The 21,545-nt window shown below is 42.9% G+C and overlaps 1 protein-coding gene across 2 annotated transcripts; it reads right to left on the bottom strand.

Annotated features, from left to right (window-relative positions):
• Positions 1-259: 259 nt before the first annotated feature.
• On the bottom strand, positions 260-21,247 carry zbtb7b (zinc finger and BTB domain containing 7B). 2 transcript variants are annotated; one of them, XM_040029872.1, is made up of 4 exons: positions 20,329-21,247; positions 17,877-17,986; positions 3,448-4,526; positions 260-3,325 (listed from the first exon to the last, which is right to left on the bottom strand). In XM_040029872.1, exons 3-4 carry the CDS (start codon positions 4,518-4,520, stop codon positions 2,698-2,700), a joined length of 1,701 nt encoding a protein of 566 aa, XP_039885806.1. In that variant the 5' UTR covers positions 4,521-4,526; positions 17,877-17,986; positions 20,329-21,247; the 3' UTR covers positions 260-2,697. The 2 variants fall into 2 exon arrangements, with proteins under 2 accessions (XP_039885806.1, XP_039885805.1); XM_040029871.1 differs by lacking the exons at positions 17,877-17,986; positions 20,329-21,247 and adding an exon at positions 6,152-11,021.
• Positions 21,248-21,545: the final 298 nt, after the last annotated feature.

Below are 21,545 nucleotides of genomic sequence, written 5' to 3'. Positions count from 1 at the left end.
GCAGTTTGGAGACAAAATTAGAGAGGCAAGGCTGAGATGGTTTGGACATATGCAGAGGAAGGACATTAGATATATGGAGCTGCCAGGCAGGAGGAAAAGAAAAAGGGCCTAGAGAAGATTCATGGACGTAGTGAAGGAGGATATGCAGAAGGTTGGTGTGATAGGAGGAGGATACTGGGGATAGGGTGAGATGGGGGCAGATATGGGAAAAAAAAAAAATAGTAAAAAAGTAAAAAACAAAATAACAGTAACACGGAAACACCAAGCTTAGATATTTTTATTTATTCTCTTTACAATAACTGAAACAAATCTTGGGAAAATGAATTCATATCACTGAGAAGGTCCACTAAAAACCGAAAGACAAAAATGTATCCCTGATAGCGGGGTCTCTGCTCAGACTGTACCCCATGTCCCTTCACCGAAGCCAGGAAAACAAAAAACAGCTCACATAGAAACTCACACTTCACAGCTGGCATCAGTTAAACCACATTCATTCACAAAGCTCCGACTGGGAGTACCAACACCCTTCATGCCCAATACCAACCGTCATACTGCCATTCCAGTAAGACTGGTTCTAGTAAGGCCAGTAGTTTACTGTCACTACTCGTATTCACCTACATTTTAATTCATTCATTCGTGGTTTAAACATCAAACAACTTGATATAAAAGCAAATATGAAACTACTGGCATTACACAAGTATGAAGAGTGTCAATCACCCTGCAGCACCAGTTTCTTCCCATTCGATATTTTATTTAATCACTTAGTGCATTGCTCAAGATTTCCTGAGAATAGTTGCAGCACAAAAAAAACAAAAAAACAAAAAACAAAAAACAAACCAAAACCTAAGGCAACTTCATCCCAAAATATATATACGTATATATTATATTTGACAATATCTGTACTAATATACAGGAGGAAGCATGTGGGTTTTAAAGAAGTATTCTCTAGTTGAATCACAATTTTTTTAAATGGTAGTAAGTGAGTGAATGGAAAAGATTTTAAAGGAAAATAAAAGAAAAAAAGCTTGAAGCTCCAAAATCTCTTAGTGCAAAACAAACTGGAAACAGAGAAAAGGTTTCACTACAAGGAAAAGAGCTGACAGTGCACACAAGGCCAGATCAGCGTGGCTGATACAGCAGGCTCTGAAAATGCAGATTTCAATGAAAGTGAAAATAAAAACAAACGCTGTCACTTCAAGCAATTGATGGTTGCATCACACCCCGTGAAGGTTCTGCTCCAGGTAAAGGGTGATAAAAAGCTTTTGGTCAAAAACGAATGAACTGAAAAGACAACGGCCCCCTTTAGGCCGATCTGTAAGAACTGCCATGCAACAACATGTGATACAGTACCATACATGTTGAGTTAACAACTGAAGAGCGTGCTGAAAAGTCCGTTTACGAGGGAGGGTCTCAACCCCTGATACTGCTGTTCCCTTCTCTCTGGAATGTGCCTGTGTTATGGAACCTGATGGGGTTAAATGTGCAAAGAATGCATTTGAGGATGAATGGCCAAAAAAAACAACAAAAAAAACCAAAAAAAAGACACTGCCTGTAAAAAGGCTTTGAGGTGTATGGAGACCACAAGGAAAGATTTTTAGCGTAATGCAGCTTGGATGAGGAGCGGATCAGATCTGTGTCCAACCCTCTATTTGGTCTTACAAAAGAGTTTGAGCGGAAGAACCTTAATAAATATCAATAAATAAATAAATAGAGAAAGGGCATGGGGGCACGTCGTCTTCGATCAAAGAACCCGAGTGAGTGCATTGGAAGACTTTAGTCCACAGCTTCTCGGGAGTGGGGGGGAGAATTGTCTTTACCATTTATCAGCATCAACTCATTGACCCAGACTTTGTCTCTTTTTGGTCAGGCATTTAACACAGAGCTCTGCAGCTCTTAAACACTCAAACATAGAAGCAGGTTTCTTTCTCATGGCTATCAAAACAGTTGGGAAGATTCTTGCCTTCAAACCCAACATTGGCTACAGTTCACCTCTCTCATCTCCTCTTAAGAAAACCTAAAATCTTTGGTTTATGCACCAAATCAAAGCTCACTCAACAACTAACAACAAAAAAAAAAAAAAAAAAAAAAAAAAAAAAAAGAAGGTAAGATTATTGCTTTCAATGCACAGAAAAAGTCTAATTACTTAGACTGCATTTCCACTGATAACCACCAGAGGACAGGGCACACAAACTCATTGTTGTGATCCAGCTGATATGACTCCTGAAGTGCACCTGAATCAACATATTTTGTAACTAAAATATACATCTTAAACTATCACTCCATGCCGCAGCCCTGGATTTTAGTTTGCATAGTAAAAAGCATCCCAGGAACCACACGCGCACACACACACTGACACACACCAGCTTCCAAAAATAAAATCAAGACATAAGAAACAGCTCAAACCTAAAGTAAATGAAATTAAACGGCAAACAAGAAATACATTTTAAAAGAAAAATTAAATCAAATGCCAACAACCAGAAGACAAACATTTAAAATATCGCATAAAACCCGTTTTGCAATTTTTCTTTTATTATATTTTTTCATTTAATCTTTGTTTTCTTAAGCGCTCTCTATCGGTGAGCAGCAGGTAATTAGTCCAGCCACCTGAGTGATCTTATTATTATTATTTTTTATTGTGGATGTTTTACCACACACGCATACACGCACTTGATCAGTCAAACAGACGTTCTGTTTTCACTATTCCTCTTCTTCTGCCTCCTCGTCTCCCATTTCCTCTTCCATTTCCTCGGCCCACCGGTCGCGATGTGTAGCTGGCGAGCGGGTTCTTCCTGCATCTTCTCCCTCCGCCTCCCTGCCTGCTCGCATGTCCAGCCCTCGTAGGAAAAGCTCGGGGTAGCTGGCCAGCCTCTGAGACCCAAACTGGGCCAGAGCCTGAAGGGCGAGAGAGTGCTCCCTCTCGATGTCACCTGGAAATATTAGAGGACCGGCGCCGGAGCCACTTCCCCCTTCCAGCATTGTGCGGGGGATGAACGTAGAGGAGTGGGGCTGTAAAGACATAGCCTCCAGATGGTTGGACTGCTCCCTCCTGCCTCCGTCACCGATCTCATCCTCCACAAGCTCAGGCCCACGTCTGGGGCGACGCGTGCGTAACTCCAGGCAGCTGTGACCTTTGCGGTGACGCTGGAGGTGGTCCTCCCGGGCAAACGCCTTGTGGCAAAGCGGGCACTCGAAGGGCCGCGCCCCACTGTGGAGGGACAGGTGGTTTTTGAGGTCATAGGAATGCAGAAACCGAGCAGGGCAGTGGGGGCAGGGGTACGGGCGCTCGCCTGTGTGTTTCCTCATGTGGATCTTCAACTTATCATTGCTGATGAAAATAGAGCAGAAGACAAAATCATGAAGAGGTAGAAAGAGTTAAAAAAAGAATATGATGAAAAAACCAACAACAACTGAGCACATTCTGATTATCGTAGTAAGAAGTTTCTGTACCGGGTAAAGCGGACTCCACAAGCACTGCACTGGAAGGGTTTCTCTCCAGTGTGCGTCCTCATGTGTCGTGGCAGTTTTCCTGCTCCGTGGATGATCTTCTGGCAGACAGGACATTGCTGTGGGGTCTGAGACTTCCTCTTTCTCCCCCCTCCCACTACTGAGGGGGCTGCACCACGATCAGCTACAGAGGTAGGCATGGAGGTGCTTCCCATCAGCATACCATCTTCGCCCAAACCCTCAATCTCTTCATCCCCTGACAGCTTGTCATTTAGGGGCGGTATGGGAGGTGGGTGGGCTATACGAGGGCGGTCTTGTAGCCAATAAGGAAGCCCTCCGTTTAGTGTAGCCCCTCTGCCAGGTTCTCTAATCTCTTTAGGATCTCCGTTCTGGCCAGGCGTGAGGCGAAGCTCGTGGCGTTCGGGGCTAGGAGGCTGAGTAGAAGGCAGAGAGCGAAAGCTGTCGGATGCAGGTGAAGGATGTGAGATGGGAGAAGCAGGCGGCGGGTTCAAAGGTGAGGAGTTGATGTTGTGATATGGCCCAATTTTTTTCACCTTTTTTCTGTCTGTTTTTCTTCTGGAGGCCTTCTCTATTACCCTCTCTCCCCCTACCATTCTATCAGTAGCTGTGTGCTGAACTCTCTGCTCCTCTGCTGCCTCCCCCTCTGCCTCTGCCGTCTCCCCCAGGATGTCTCTGCAGGCGTCAGCCACACACTGGATGCCCAGAAGCTGAGCCCCTCGCAGCACATCTCTCATCCCAGAGCTGGGGATCGTCAGAGTGGCAGTGTAGGCGAACTCCAGCAGGGCGTCCAAGGCGTCTGGTGCCACACAGTCCAGCTGGCAAACGCTGAAACCTCCTCCGCCCTCGCCGCCCGCTTCTTCTGTACCAAACAGTCGGCGGAAGTACAGACTGACGGCAGCCATGACCGAGCGGTGCGTCGGGTAGCGTGCCCCGCGGGAAGTCAGGGTGAGGTCACACAGGAGCCCTGTCCTCCTCTGGTCATTGAGGTGGGACAACAGTTCATTGCTGTGCTCCGGGAAGGGAATCCCAATCAGCCCGTCCTCTCCTGGAGACATTGCCACCTACATGAAAGAAAGGTAATTCAATTTATGTGCGGAAGCAGAGGGATGAGCAAATTACAGGCTCATTTTTTTAAAGAAAGACACGTTACTGCTGTGTAGTTTCTAAAAATAAGAGACCATCCTTCACAGAGTCATACTTAAATCTCCCAAAAATAAATCTCGAAGTGTCACTGAGGCTAGGATTCCCCTTTCACCTGACGTACAGTTTAAACGGGGATCAACAACAACAACAACAACAACAACAACAACTCTGCCTCATGATCCTCCTCGCCTCACTCTCCCTGTGCTTTTGATCCAGGTTACTAAATCAGGAGGTGGTGATTTTTGGTGGATGTCGAGAGGTCGGGGCATTTGAGAAAAAGTTCAAATGAAGGCAACTGAATGAGAGCTAAATGAAATACAAAAATCAAGAGGAAGCAGAAAAATAAAATCATGTGTGACACGGTGGAAATATAAAACAAAAACGACAGTGAAGATGAGGAAAGGACACAAGGTTATGTAATGTGCTGTAGGCGTCGTAACGAGAGGGCAGTAGGTTAATTCGTGTGAAACCCTTATAGCATTAGCTGATTGAAATAAAATACCAGGTAGAGAGGGGCTGATGGAAGAGAGAGAGAAGGAAAAAACCCAAGCAAGGGAGGAAGTGACAGGCTAGAGTGGGTGAAAGGGGGAGTACCAGTGAAAGAATGAGGAAGGGAAAAAAAAAACAAAAAAAACAGTAAGAGAATTATAAGCTTTAATAAAGACGAAAATAATCTGACGTCAAATACAAATTTTTAGAGTTGCAACAGGTCCATCGGTGACTCTCATAATGCGGTCTTTGTATTTTGTCTTTTAAAAGTGGCGTGAGGATATTTTAGAAACCAGTTTTTCGACAAGAAGTATGAGCGGTGGGTTGAACGTAAAATCCCGTAATGAACGTCAAGCAAGGACAATGACTTTCTTTATTTCCCTTTGTGAGATGTGACAGTAATAAGACCCAACAACTCCCTTCTTTGGATCCCTAAGCTCGCACCTCACCCTGTCCACACTGTACCTGGTCGACAATATCTCTTCACACACCTGAGCAGACCAGATTTTCCACAAACAACTCACCCTCCAGATTCCCCCTCCCTGCCCTTCGTCTCCCTCCCATAGCAACTGGCAGCCCCCTGGCCATCCAATAACAGTGTTCACACGGTGCCCAGAGGGCTCTGCTCAACAACAGTATATCCACCTGACTAACCTGCTCCAAAACACACCCTATTAAACACACACGTGCATGCACAAGAGCACACAGGCAGGCACACACACACACACACACACACACACACACACACACACACACACGCACACACACACGAGTACTTGCACACATAGCGTGCCAATCTGTGGCTCCCCCCACCCACCATTGTTAGATTTAACCAGTTATGTGATGATCTTAACGACAGTCACGCAGAAATGCACCCCACCCATTCAACAATGAGAAAAGAAAATAAAAGTACAGGCAATTAATGAAATGCCTATCAAGAACCTGCCGGTACCTTTCTGCAAACTTTGTGGTCTTTTTGATTTCTCAAACCGTCTCTTTCTCGTGCGAAGGTGAGAGGACGAACCCACCCAGAGGTCGTAAATGTTAGTCCTACCTTCCCTTTCTTTATGGGCATGGGGACCGTCAGCTGGAGACGAGGCAGCGTCTGTCTCACGGCTTCCATCTTTTCGTTCTTCGCAAGTCTTCTCCTTCACTTTCCTCCTCGCTCTTTCTTTCTCTTTCAAAACCACTCTTTTTTTCCTATTTCCTCCTTCCTTCAGATGTGCAGACAACTTAAAAGGTCTGATCTCTTTGTCAGAAGTCGGGGTTAAGCGTTCATCCTTGGGGATGTCTACCTCGTTCGCACATTCTGTCACTCACTCTCCTTCCTGTCGTACCAAAAGAGGGTGCAGGGTGACGAAGACACATTGAGAGATACCCCTCCCCCCCAAAGTCGCCTACGCGCCCCCTCTCTCCAAAACCCAACGGCCCATTTTCCGAACACTTTCCGATAAACATAATCTTCCTGCCGTCCCCTCCCTGTTCACAAGTACGAGGCCAACAGGTACGTGGATCGCAACGCGGCTAAGGTTATGGCTTCGCTGCGGTTGCTGTGCATTAATACCCATCCGGCTTCAGACCATGCACATTAGTACAACTACTTTCGCAGGAAGGAAATAAGCACATGCAACCAAAACCATGTGAAATGTAAAAAAAAAAATAGAAGAAAAAAGTATTTTTTGGTAAAATCAAAGAACGCAAAAAAACGTGTAAGAACCAAAATCATATTGGCATTGTGAGTCATATTAAAACAGTGAGGTAGGTGCAATATGAGAGTTAAACCATATCACATTGCACCACTGAGACAAACTGGTGCAAAGTGCTCTTCCTTTGAAACTTAGGCGTGTTGAACGTCACTGGGTACTTGTCAGAAAATACCACCAAAGATTCTGTTACAAATATTTACTAATATTTCTGAAGCCAACGCACTTGTACAAAGAATTATCTCGCTGAACTTGAGGCATCAAGGACGACATGTAGGGCCAACTGCTGATATAGAAGAGCGAAGACGTTCAGACGGCCTTCTCAATTTTGGTTTTTGTTTATTTGGACACCTAACTTTTTCTTTTAAATTCACATTTCTCAGACTTGGAATATCAGACATTTTCAGATTATTACAAATGAGGGATTATCCGCTTTCCCTTGTCTTAGATTCCTGCAAACTGAATAAGTTTGACTCTTAGAGCATGTGCTGGACAAAGAAGGATAAAAATGTCCCTTTTGCAACATCCATTTTTCACAGTTTCCTGAAATTTTACAGACAATTCTGAATTTGTAAAATAACGTTTAAAAAAAACGTTTTAGGCCATCATAGAACAGATAATGAACAGTGGAAACTAAGCAGATAGGATACTGGAGCAGAAAATTGTGTTCGAAACAGCTCCATCACCGATAATCACTCCATTAAAATCAGATTCTTTATTTTAAAAAACACAGAGCACACAGTGTAATATTTGGAAATGCTTCTCAGCAAGCAAAAAGTCACTCAAAAAACAGAAATTGAAGCCCTGCAGAAAAGCGAGAAACAAAGGGGTTTTGGTAGGAGCAAACAACGGTGCACATTAAATTTCCGGCACAGGGGAGAGAGAAAGAGAGAGAGAGACAGAGAGAGAAAAAAAAAAGAGCATCATGGGAGGTTGGTGGTTCAAGCTTGTTATTTTAGGCATATTCCTCAGAACACAGACGTATTCGGAAAATAATAAGATTGCATAGAAGTTTCAACAATTCCCATCAATTTTCTGTCTGCCTGTGAGTCACTTAATACTGACACATTATGACATGCACAGCCACAAACTACACACTCTTCGTGTCTCCCCCCCTTCTTGTTCCTTGTGACTTTGTTTCTGGTTGTTTTCGCCGCTTACGAAGGACATGTCTGCATAAGTTGCTGAATCTTGCAACACATTGTAACTAATGTTAAACCAGCCCACAGGCTGATACCACAAACGCATATTGTCATGCACTTGAAAGCTTCCAAGCAAGTGCTCAGCTATTATCCTAACTCTTAATAACTCTTAGTTTATTCATGTTAAACAGGACTTGTTACCTTAAAAGTCAAATAAGTGATAGGACTGTTTGCCTTTAGGCGTGTCTTTGAACGTCACTCTTACTCTCGCCAAAACACACAAATAAAGTGAGCATGCAAAGTAGATAAAAGTCAAGTTTTTTAACCCATGGAATTTTGGATTGTGTTGATTTTCTGTACATTTAATGCGACAGATGTTATCTTTCCAACAATTGTATCTCATCTCTTTCTTAGTTTTTTTGTTCTCACCTCCTACTCTTTGTCGACGGTGGAGGAATGTACCACCTCTGCAACTTGACGGTTTCCTCATCCCTTGCTTTCATTATGTGCACACTCTTCCTCTCTTTTAACAACAAAGATCTATTTGTTTATTTAAATATACAGATCACAACTTCAAATCATTTTTTGGGTCTCCATCTAACTGCAAGGCCACTGGTCAAAAACCTGCAGGTTATACAAAATGTATTTTTTTTTAAAAAAGAAGAAGAAGAAAGAAATCAAAGAAATGTGGAGGATCTGCCGTGGATTTGCTTTTACTGAAGAGGAAATGGAAACTTAAATCCACAGTTACTGTCCACCAGCTCAACAGAAAAAGAGAGCAGTTTGTGTGGAGGCCAGGAAAACGACAGCTGCAGGATTGACCAAACCTGCTCACAAAGATTTACTCTTCAGTATAAAAGCAGCTTATACTATCCATCGACTATATGCTGAAATCCCACTGCACACACAGAGAGCGTGTGGTAACTGGAACTAGAACTGTTGGTATTATTTTTATGGCTCCTATTTTCCGTTAAAGGCTGTAAGTTTTCCCAGTCCACCTCAATTATATCAGGCTCCAGCACTAAGGGGGAAAATATGACTTTATACTAGTCACAGAAAACTGTGGCTGAGAGAGGGAGAAGGAGAAAAGCTTTTATGAATTCTGATGTCAGATGTTTTCCAGAGTGGCCTGCTCGTGTGTGTGTGTGTGTGTGTCCGTCCATGTTGGTTAATATGAGCACTTGTGGTGTTGTGATGGCTTTCTCAGTACTCGCGCTAGCAGACGGACAAGTTTATGGATCGATTTTAGAGTTTTACAAAGTTGTTAGGTAAATCTAAATTGGAAGAAAGGCTTAAGAAAAAATTGTGCAACAGTTTTGAACGTGGCTATGTGCAAAACGTTTGTGCTGTTCAGTGACTCGACGGGAGCACACAGATGCGTTTCAGCGGCTCTGAATAAACTATTATAAAATGTCCTCGTTACAGACGGAGTTTCTGTATGAAATGAAATTCCTCCTACAGAGACTAACAGTGACTAAGAAACAAACACGTGTACAAGTGTTTTCATTCATATAAAACCCCGTACTTAGCGCAAAGTTAATCCAAACCACAACAAAACAAATCATGATGCTAAACAACCTCTGCCACAAAAACAACAAAACAACAACAAAGCAGCCAAACACATGAAAAATAAGATTCAAATTCATACCGTTTCTCCTCCACACACCTCGTCCGGCTCACACCAAGTCTCTCCTCTGTTTGACAGACTGATTTAAAGGGTTTAGAAAGATTTCAACCTTTTTTTTTTTTTTTTTTTTTTACACCTTACTTTTTTGGGGGTAATGACTTGAATGTGGTACTGGTACACCTTCGCTGAGAAAGAGTAGGGGGAGGAGGAAACGTGGGGGGGGATGAGAAGAGATGAGAGTATACACACATAATGTCTGCCAAACCAGAACCGCTGCTTTCAGCCAGGCTAAGCGCTCTCAAAGGCATTACAGGGGCGCAAAAACCTTCACATTTGGAGTGACAACTGTGTCTAAAACGGCATAAAAAGCAAAACTAAACGAACACGGGCAGGTCTTCTAGTAAAGCAGCTCGTCCCTGCTGGGAGATAAAACACAAACTCCACCTGCTGTGTGTCCCAGCAGTTCCCTCCGGACTGAACATTTGCATCCCACCAGGAGATATAAAAACAGACGCAGCGAGGGGGGTGAATTTGAATCGCCATTTGAATTTGTCAAAGACAAGACTTGAGACACCATCATGATAATTACAACGATTGCAACCTGCAATAACTGAAGAGGAATTTAGAAAAAAAAAAAAAAAGAGAAAGAAAAAAAGAGAAGTCCTCTGAGTTGATGTTACTCAGCAAAGTTTGTTCTTTCTTTATTTAAGAGTGCCCCTGCAACCATGCCCTCCTCTGTCCTTACTGTAACTGGGGCGTTATGATGTGTGTGTGTGTGTGTGTGTGTGTGTGTGTATAAAGTGTGACGCATGCGCACGCTGTGGTCTTAGTTCCAAGAACACATTACATTATTCATTTGGTTGGCAGAGCGAAGGCCCTTATCCCCTCGCCCTCCCACACCACAACACTCCACTGCGAGCTACAACAGCAGCCGGTTTGCATGCCAGACCTGAACGCCGGTGTGAATCTGCTGGAGGATTATCAGCTTATCAGCACATGGGGCAAGACATTTGGGTGCACATATACACTGTGTAATATCCACCAGCTTCTAACCTGACATCTATGGGAATAAAAGGCTTTTATGTTTCCCTTTACCACATGAGAGTTATGCATCCAAAGGCTCTATACTGAAAACCTTTAACGAATGACATTATAGTGTGCAAGGGACAAAATGGTTGGCTTTTGAGGAATAACTGCTAGAAAGTCATGGTTTTATTTTGAAAATATTATTTTGTTGTAACTTAGAATGGCTAGCACAAATCCTGTTTCCTATTTTTATAGTTTAATGTAATTTTATGGAAGCATCTATTTGATATCTGGAGGAGAAGGTAATGAGGGGATGCCTCTAAGACTTTCAAACATTTTTTTAAATTTGTAATAAAACTGTAAAAGCGAACTAAAAGTGTAGTAAGATTTAAAGAACACAGAACATTGGAAGATACGATTTAGTTATGATTAGTTTAAAGATGGGTTTAAACTTTACATGTTTTTCATTCTGAATCATTTTCTAAAGCAGTTTCAATTTATTTCTGTAAAAAACAAAACAACAACAAAAAATCTTTTGTTGTCGTTTTCTTTGCCCGAAATCAGCCTTAAGTCAAATTCTTCTGTTTGTTTGCCCCAGTTAAAGAAGGAGACGGAAAGGAGAAATCAATCTGAGGTTGGAAGGAAAACGGTCTGAGATTTGAGAAGAGGCAACAAAAGTTTAAAAAAGGAACATGAGGGAGGTATGTTTTCTAAAAACACACATGTTCTTAGAAATCAAACAAGTGTAAGGAGGGTATGGGGGAGGAGAAACACATGAGAGCGAGTGAGTGAGTGAATGGGGAGTGGGTGTTGAGATACTCTGAAAGATAAAGCAGAGAGGAGGTTAAGACAGGAAAATCTAGTCCCAGCCTCGAACAATCTGTGTTAGCGAAGAGACATGAAACAAGAGTAGAGAGAGTTAAGTTACAAGGGGTGGAGGGGAGGAAGGTGGAGGGGAGGAAGGTGGAGGGGGAGGGGGGGGGGGGAGAGACAGAAAAAGAGAAGGGAGAGGAGCCATGACATGAAGACTGGGAGGTAAACAGAGCGATAGAGCAAGAGGTGAACACATGCACGCAGCCACAGGAAGTCGCCGAGTCCTTGCAGGTGTATGCGTTTGCGTGTGTGTGCAGATGTCTGAGGGTAGCAGCCACCTCTATCATTAGCATCACCAAAAGGGAGTTTCACCCTAAGATGGAGAAAATGCACAGATGTGTGAGAGAGAAAGTAGGCATGCTGACAGAGTGGTTTCACACTCTGCTCTCCCCCTCTTTTAGCTCCTTATCTGGTCAGCAGTTTCTAGCCCCAGAACTCCACAGCTGTGCGTGTACGCTGAAACATCAAGGTGTGTGTGGGCGAATTAAATGCCGCACCCTGCGTCAATTAATAGGCAAAAGCAGGAAATGTTATCTTATTGAGTGTGTGTGATTTCTTATATCTGATGAATCGAATTGAGCTGATGAAGTTGAGGAATGTTTCCACTGAGAGAACGACGACATGCGATTGCATGTGAAAACAAGAAAGAAAAAACAAAAAACAAAACGTCAGACATACAGAAATGTATCAGTTAGCAGGAGTGTTAAAACATGCCAATCAGGTAGAGCAAATGAACTGTGTAGGCGTACTGCACCCGGTGCAGTAACTGTGGTCAGAAATCAACCCGACATCTTCACAGTTAGTTTTAGATGAGAAATCACATGGAGAGTTTAACAAAAAAGTGTAAATATATATATATATATAAATATGTTGTGTTAATTTTTTTACATTACCTGAGAGAATATTTAAATTAGGTACAGTAGAAGAGTTCATTAGCAACTAGGAAGTCACTTTTCAGTCATACTTTCAATCGACGCTAGTGCGATACTGAAACGTAATCGGGGCTAAAAACAAACAAACAAACAAAAAAAAAAAAAAACTGTATTATAAAATAAATATGTTTTATTTGCAAATAGATTAAAGTCCCCCAGCTGCGTAAATTTTAAACTAAAAAAAAAGAAAAAGTGGCAAAAATTTGAATCCAGAAACAATAAAATATTTAAATACACTTTTTTAAATACATATGCAATATACTACAATGATACACACACATATTTAAAATACATCTATAATCATTTTCCTAATTTGTTTATGTTCTGTACACACAGGTGTATAAGAGGATGTCTGTCAACAGGTTTATAATATAAGAACTTACAATGTAAATCAGTTTCAATAACTGGTCATGGCTTTGAAAAGCAAGTACATATACAATATATGTACTATGAAAATTATAGAAATAACATGCTTGTACATGTGTTGTAATATATCGTGTTAATAAGAAGAGTAATTAAAAAAAAAAAAAAGTAGTATTTTTAGAGTTAGACACTCGCTGTGTTGTATTTTTTAGGGTAATTAATTGGCCAGAAAAAAAGAAAAAGAAAAGACAAAAAACAATTCACAGTTTTGTAGAGGTACAATAAAAATATCGTTATGAGTTCTTTATGTGTAAAAATCGCACATTTAACATCTAAATTCCCGTCAGTCTCCCTGCACATTATACTCGACATCTCCAGTTCTCTCCTCGAGCTAAATGAAAACTAACTTGTCCTGCTCGATACTCCTCATGGAGCCGCTTATAATATAATGTCCGACTGAAGCTTTCAGCCTTGCCGTGCAGGATATAAAATTATATTCATAAGATTGCTGGGGAGGTTTCACCATGTGATCAACCCAATGCAGTCAAACACGACCCCATCACCACCTGTGCTGCAGAAATTACTGTAGACCTGAGCCAAAAACTTTTTTTTAAACATTTTTAAAATAAATTTTGGTGTGTGTTCCTGTGGGTGCTCGAGAATGTAGTAACAGCAGTGGTAGGTGGAGCAGGTGAGGTGGTTTTGGAGATGGCAATCAGTAGATGGGGCAAAAAGTTACGTGAAAGTATTCAGCAACATATTCTTGCGGTACTTTTAAGTGAAATGCTGCTCTCCCCCTCCTTTAAGGAGGGTTCTTGAATCGACTGAAAAACCTAGATTAGCACTCAATATTGTTACCAGGCATGTGTGTAATTGTGGGTCCATTACATTAAAGTTGTCAAAACAGTGGGAGGGTCTTAACAGCTTCTGTTGTCCTGCACAAATGAACTCCCACTTCAGAGGAAGATGTTGCAAAAGGGCTGAACACACACACACACACACACACACATCCTCACAGAGAGAAATGTTGCAAAAACTAACTGATCCTGATCAATTTCCTCTTCCTGTGCTCTATAAAAAAAAAAAAATGGTCGACCACTAGAACAGATGGAGAGATAAATGAAAGACAAACACACGAGAAATGATCGAGAAACGGCTCAGGGGAAGATTAGACTAAAAAAATTTTAAAAACAAAACAAAACAGGTGAACGCTGCCAGACTGGTAGAAATGAAAAGAAAGAAAGACGACCAGAGGATATGACCAAACAATGTGTCACTTTCCTGACAAATTGGCTCAACTGTATGGGAAGAGGAGGTGGCCGCTTGTATTTACTGTAACTACAATCCCTGAAATATTATCAGAACTTCAGCCCAGCATCAGGGAGGGCCTTACCGTTTAGCTGACTGGTGTACAACTGCAACACCCACTGCTGTGGTATCAGAAACCAGGCAAGAAGAAGAAGAAGAAAAAAAAAAAAAAAAAAAAAAAGAGAGAAAACGAGAACTTTAACTGCTGATCAAATGATCAGTTAGTGAAGCCAATGCAGCCTGAATGATGGACGAACATCTCAGCAAAACTTTGTGGTCCACAAATACTTCTATTTTAAATTGCATTTAAAGTAAAAACAATGCAATTCACATTTTAAAACAAAAACTACAAAAACTAAAGTGATTAGATTTTTTCCAGAAGGGATGATGATGTGCAGCCTTTTGGAATGAACGCCTCCATTTGCAGCTGGAGTTCCCCTCTGAGCAGCGCACTTGAAAGGGGTCAGTTTCAGCTGCAATGACTCCCTTTGCCTGCACATGTTTGGGTGTTTATTCTCACTTTCCCTGAAGTGTTGTCTCATTGTACCTATTTATGATAACCGCCCGCTCAATGTGTACAGAAACAATTGCACTGTTACTAGAAGAGCTGAATCACGATCACTCCTTCAGTCTGTAGCTTTTGTTTTTTTCCCTCAGGCCCCCCCTTTTCTCTTTAACTCGTTACAAGAAGAAGAAGAAGAAGAAGAGTCACGGCCACCTGCTCCTTGGTTAACACTAGGGTGGCGTGGGCTGTGAAGCTGGTGGTCGAGAGCAAGGGAGGGCTGTCAAATGCTACAGAAACTCATGACTGAAAAGAGGAAATGGCAGATACATAACTTCCTCTATTGACACAGATCGAGTGGGGGCAAGACTCAACTGTAGTCGCTGCAGACTGGATTACGGACACCATGCAGTCACCCCTGTGTCATTACAGCTTTAAAGTGGAGAAACAACCGCCATATATGGTGAAAATGCGCAACTTGTCTAAAACCATGTATGTTTAAATAGAGGAAACGTCCGGGTACAGATCTGATTAGCGCAGTTACAGTATTGGATTTATTTAAGGATATGATGACAATAAAGAGCTGGATGAAGACATTGTGATCTTTCTCACACACACACACACACACACACACACACACACACACACACACACACACACACACACACACACACACACACACACAAGTCAGAGTGCAGGGCACTACTGAAGGTGTCGGAGTGATGCTGGATGAGAACAAAGGAGACACAAGAAAGAGGGTGAGACACCTTCAGATATCTGGGGCTAAAAAAGAAACCTCGACTTCTTTCAACTCCATCCTCCATCCCCCGTTCTCTCTCTCTCTCTCCCCCCCCACCTTCCTCCCACTCAGTCGGTTTATATGAAACTGAAAGACCCATGTCTGAATAGGGGGAATTTATATGGGCTCACATGCCCTAATTAAAGCATTTCCCAGAACTGTGTGCATGCATGTATCAGAGTGTGTGCGCATGTGTAGGTCTGTGACTCTCTTCCTCGCCTGACAGACCACTCAATGTCACTTCCCTTTATACCCACCCTTTCACGGACACATGGTAGTCACCAGTCATACTCTAGCAAAGCAGTGGTCACATGAATTGTCACACCAACTTGCCCACCACACACACACACACACACACACACACACACAGTCACATGATAAAGTCATAAACAAATTCAAACCTAATTAAAATTAACCTTCAGTCCAGATAACTTTACATAACATATAGGCATTTTCATGCTCCAGCTTCCTTCAAAGAGGAGTGTTCTCTTTATAGCTAAACATATAACATGTAAACAATACATCATGCATTTTATTAATATACATTTTACTTCCTATGACAGTTAAGAGGAAGGGAAAGTTGACAGAACTGCAGCTGTTTTAAAGGTAAAATTCAGTGGGATTTAAACACCAGCGTTATCTGGATTACGTTGAAACACAGGTAAATATGCACCGAGCGTGGTTGGAACTGCACTTCATACAGCACAAATGTTGGTAGGTTTGTGGCATCTTGCTGACATTGACAGGAAACTCTAACATCTTCATTTAAATAATAATCAGCATCAGTAATCTGGTCATGAGATCTTTATTTTAGAGCTCAGCTTTCTCAGTAGGTGGATCTGACCTTATGCTGTCAGAAGGCATATCAAAAATATCCATTCATTACATGGTTTGTTTGCTAATCTCAATTTCACGATCGCAACTGGAATAATCATTTAGCTTTAGAAAAAAAAAAAAAAAGAATGAATAAGATTCATGTCTCTCGTTCCATTTTAATTGCATGTTTTTAAATTAGCCAGCATATTGTTGCCTGAAGCTGAAGGAGCCGCTAATCCTCGAAGACTGCGTCCTCCGCTATGTGATTATGTCTAACATTACTGTTATGATGTCCTTAAAGCTCCTTTGTGCTTATTTCCCAACAACAAAAACTTATAAATATCATCAGCCTGGTTTAAAAACATGAGGGTTTATTTTTGGCATTATTCCTGAGCCATCTTTAAAAGCCAGTAGAGCATCTGCAGCCGACAAACCACAGTGGAGTTAACTTCCAGGTTGCCTATAAAATATTTAACTGTTTGACCACTTTATTCAGCTCATATTTATTCCAAGGACACGGATGCTTTCACGATGCTGCTCCCAGCCCACCAAGACCAGTGTTTCCAGAGGATACCCCTCACACACACACACACGTTTGATTTAGTAAAGCTCATATGTTTGGCTGATATCGCACAAATTAGTCATGCATGTATTACTCAGCGTGGTAAATGAGTGCAAATGGAGCTCTGAATAAGTGGCACTGATAATATGACATTTTGGTGGCGATTAAATAGCAAAATCCATTTTAAATAAATATATATTTATTAAATAATTCTGTGTAATAGCATATAATTTGTTCAGAATTACATTATTACTTTTTAGCAAGCTACAGGATAAGAAACACTGCTAAACCGTGTCGATTTAATGTCGCTGTCTAATTCATCTATGAGCTTGCAGGGGAGCTAATTAATATAACTGTACCATATGCCATCAAGATGGGTTTTTTTAAAGTCTAGCAGGGTGACACCGTGTAGTCACAACATTTGAATAATATTAGGAGAGACGTGCATCCTGAAGTTACAGGAAAATCAGTTCCTGAGGTGACCTTATAGGCACTGACGCAAGCTCCCTTTCACACTCTTCACACAATTGCTTTTGTGACTCAACACCACACACACAACTTTTATGTCCTGCAAGTGTTATCTCCACTTGTACTGTTCATTTCCGTCTACTCCTTGACGCACAATTTCTTCTCCATTGCTGAGGGTGGCCATTCGAAACAGGTGTTAAGACCTTGGCTTTCAAATATGCTTGGATGACACAACAACATTTCAAGATAATCGTTTTCCCCATTACACGGTAACGCACGGCTGCCTGACAGCATAAGTGTCGGGAAGACTGAGCGAGTGAGTGATATGCAGACAAAAGCCTCAGTTTTGCTCGTCTGCCGTCGCTCTGCAGCCAACAGCTGCTGCTGGACTTTCCGTACCCTGCTTGAGTAGGTTATGTGCCACATGCCAGTCAACAGTATTTTTCACACCATTTGGTAATTGCTTCAATTGCTCACCTTAAAGCTGAGATTAGGATAATTCTGTACCTGCCCACTTTGTGCTGCTACTGATTATTTCACCCGCCTGAAATCTATTGACATTTTGTGGTCTCCAGTTGCCACATAAGTGCTAGTCTCTTCTTGAGTGTACACGTGTTTACAGTGCAAGTCATATTATAAAAAGGTGCGAGATTCCTACCTCCAGTCCATAAACCCAGGAGAAGATGGGTTCTTGCTTTCTGTTCTTTCTCCTTTGCACGACCCCTTACTCTTTGGTTTTTTGCTCAGAGGTTTGCAGATGTCATACACCTGAAAAAGAAAAAGATTTTAATGCTTGAATTATCAAATTGAAAGATGCAGTAAAAAAAAAAAGAAAAAAGAAAGAAAACACACAAACCAGCTGTCCTCTCTCTCTGCTATACACCCCTTCCTCCAAACGAACAGTTGTTATGGACTAGAAAAATGAGTGTACAATGATTGTTGGCTTCACACACAATTTAAACTTCTTCTTTAAACCAAAGCGGTGTCTAAGTTTCACTTTTTTTAATACTGCTCTGTGCTACTCTTTTGATCTGGTTTATAAAATACCTGTGACTGGTTTCCTGTCATAGTTTAGATTTTCTAAAGGCTGAAAACGAAGTCCCGAGGAGTTGCAGGAGTGTAGCGCTCTCTCTCAGAGCACTTGAATTACAGTGTGAGAGAGGCTGTTATTGATTTTTGCCCAATAATGTCAAAGAACACAATGCCTGGAGCTTTAATTTGATTGTTACCTTTAACTAAAGGGTGCGCGAACAAAGAGAGGAGATGTGATCAACTGATAAAGAAAAACACAAGGTGCTGACTAACTAAACGACGCCCGTTTCGTTTTTGTTTTGTCAGATATGTTGGGTTAGCTATGCTGCATGTGGATAAGCACACACACACACACACACACACACACACACACACTTGCACACCCACAAGTTATCATATGATGCACCAGATGTAATTTGGAGTGGAGTGGGGAGTTCTTGTAGAAGAACAGAAAAAAAAAAAAATACACCGACAGAAACCAACTGCTTCCTACTTTGACTTCTTCGGAAAAGAAGCTCTCCAACTGTAAGTAGGGTTGGGAAAGCCCACACACAAATACACACCCCTACACACACACACACACCTTTTAGATGAACATGATTAGCAACATACCATGTACAAGTAATGAGGGCTTCTTTTTTTTATGTCCCCAGCTCTCTAACTGAAGGACAGTAAGTATTCATGTTTCTGCAAATTAAGACTAAACATAATGATGAAATATCCAAGGCTACAAAAAGCAGGCATGCAGACAGCAGGCCAAGATGGAGGTCATGTTAGGACACCAGGAACAAGGGTGGTGGTGATAAAACACAGATGTCTAATTATGTTGCAGACAAAGTTAGGGCAAACAGAGCTGGCTTTAAGAAATTATTTCAAAACCCTGATGGCTCTTCCATGTGTGGTGCCAACCCAGTGTAAGTGTTAGAAATGCCCCATCACATGATGATGGTAACCGGTTCACAGAGAACACACACACACACACACACACACACACACACACACACACACACACACACACACACACACAAAAAGAAAGCAGAAAGTACCCAGGCTGTTTTATGGTCTCCTTCTTGTCTTTTTGCTACCTTCCTTCCCTGGTTTCACAGCCACCCACTCTCACCCCTCAGAGACACAGAGGTGAGACAGAAGGAAGAAAATAAAGAAGCCTTCAGTAACACCTGAGCCTGGGAGCTTCACGGGGCTTTAACTGCCTGCAAGGGCGCCTAAAGATTTAACCAACCAAGCTGCTCACAGCACAGGGAAACCAAACCCAAGCCAGTTGAGCTTGTTAGGCCGGTCTGTCAGAGGGGCAAGTCAGCAACACGGTTACCTCTTCAACGACACACACACACATACAGAAGCCCACTGATATAACAACCCTCCCCACCCATGATGCAGGCTGAAGCCTTAACCTAACATTACAGCCTTTGTAACACAGGATTGTGACAGGATTAAAATAAAACACTGGGTGCGCCGTAGGAATGATGATGATGATGATGATGATAATGATGATTAACAGACCACTGAGGGTGGCTCGTTTAGGCGCAAGAGACTAAATCCAGCAGATCCACTGCACCGCGTGCCCGTGAGTGGCGCAGGGAGGCAGGTGATGTGCGTGAGAACAGGTTATAGGTTTTGAATGTCAGCCGGTGTTCTCGGCTATAATTAGCAGCCCAGTCTCCAGAAATGTACCCGCCGACCCTGCTCCGTGTCGCTCACCTGGCCGCCGCCGCGCGCAGACACACGTAACAAACAGCGGCTGCAGCACCTGCTTCGCCCACCACAAAAACAGAAGAACTGTGAGAGCATGTGTGGCTCTATGCGCTTCTAAAAGTAAACCGAAACGCTTTTAATAAATGTCGACGGGAGTTACTGAGTAGCCGTGACGTGTTCAGTCCTCCCGTGACCCCGATCAGAAACCGGGAAGGAGGGAGGAGGGACGAAAGCGCCCGAGGCAAGCCGGTGCTGTCACGGCAGAAAAAACAAAACAAACAAACCATGCCCCCTAAAAACAACATTTACTTTACAGGATTGCTCTAGTTTGCTGACATTTCGAGGGCAGACAGGTGAATAGTTACCTGAGTGCCGGTGTGTCACCTGTCCTGGCTCGTCGCCTCCCACCTGACCGGCCTCCACACTTCCTGGATTACTTCGTCCCACCCTGCCGACTTCTTCTACTTCGTATATTTCTTTTTTATGCTCCCAGCTCTCGCCTCTTCTTCGCCAGGAGGCGGGGGGTTCACCGCTCCTGTCGTCCTCAGCTCGACACCTGCGAGGTTTTCTTACTCGCCAAATTGTGCGTCGGCGTTTTTTCCCCCTCCCTCGCAGCTCCCTTCTCCTCTTCTCTCTGCAGACCGCCGGCTTTCTGGGCTGCTCTGTCCCCCTGTCTTCTGCCTGCGCTGGCCCACTCCGACTCCCAGCTCCTCCTTTCTGAGAACCAGGAAGCGGCTTGCCCTACTTACACCCAGTCGCGGATTGGCTCTGGCAGGGCTGGAGAGGAGACCGCCGGGGTGGGCAGGGCACAGGGGGAGGGAGAGAAAGGACAAGAGAGGGGTCCGGCTCTGGCGCGATAGGCCAGCAGCGGTGTCTGTCGAGCTGCCAGCGGCGGAGGGAGGAGAAAGGTGGGCAGGTTTGGAGACCCCGCTCCTCCCCCTCTCTCCTCTGGGCATCACCGCGCAAAGGTGAGCAGAGCAAAGTGGGCGCTGAAAGCGGATTGAAGGATATCTGCCCATTTGTGCAGGTTACTTGTCACAGGCACGGGTATTTTGAGTCGAAACATCGCCCCCGTCGCCCTCCTCGTGACTCAGCAATATTCCCGAGAAGTCAAGTAGAGGTGACCAAGGGGATGGAGCAGTGGAAGTCAGCCAAGAGAAAGGGTACCAACTCCAATTAAAGGCAAGGGCAGATGCTGATCGATGATTCAAGTTAAACGGAAACGAATATGATAAATGAAACTCGTATAGAGGATGTGTCACATCCAATGTGGTGTCTACAAAGGGCAACTGTTAAAGGGACTTTTTTAAAAATGACTTTTGGTGAATCAGTGAATCAGTTAAGAGAGAGGAGAAAAAAGGAAGTATACGCTATAATCTGCTAAAGTGCAAAACACAGCAACTCATTTATGATTTTTTTTTTCCAGAGAAAGAACAGTGGGGTATATTTTTTTCTTTGTGTGTGTGTATGTGTGTGTTTGTGTGTGTGACACAGCCACAGACGCTAAAGAGCAGCCTCATTTCCCTACTGAACTTTCAAGACTTACGTATAAACCTGCGCCTGGTGTTTGAAGTGGTTATGG

Source organism: Simochromis diagramma, unplaced genomic scaffold, assembly GCF_900408965.1.
Source record: "Simochromis diagramma unplaced genomic scaffold, fSimDia1.1 OVJJ01000361.1, whole genome shotgun sequence".
Taxonomy (NCBI): Eukaryota; Metazoa; Chordata; class Actinopteri; order Cichliformes; family Cichlidae; genus Simochromis; species Simochromis diagramma.
This window is presented reverse-complemented; position numbering and strand designations above follow the sequence as displayed.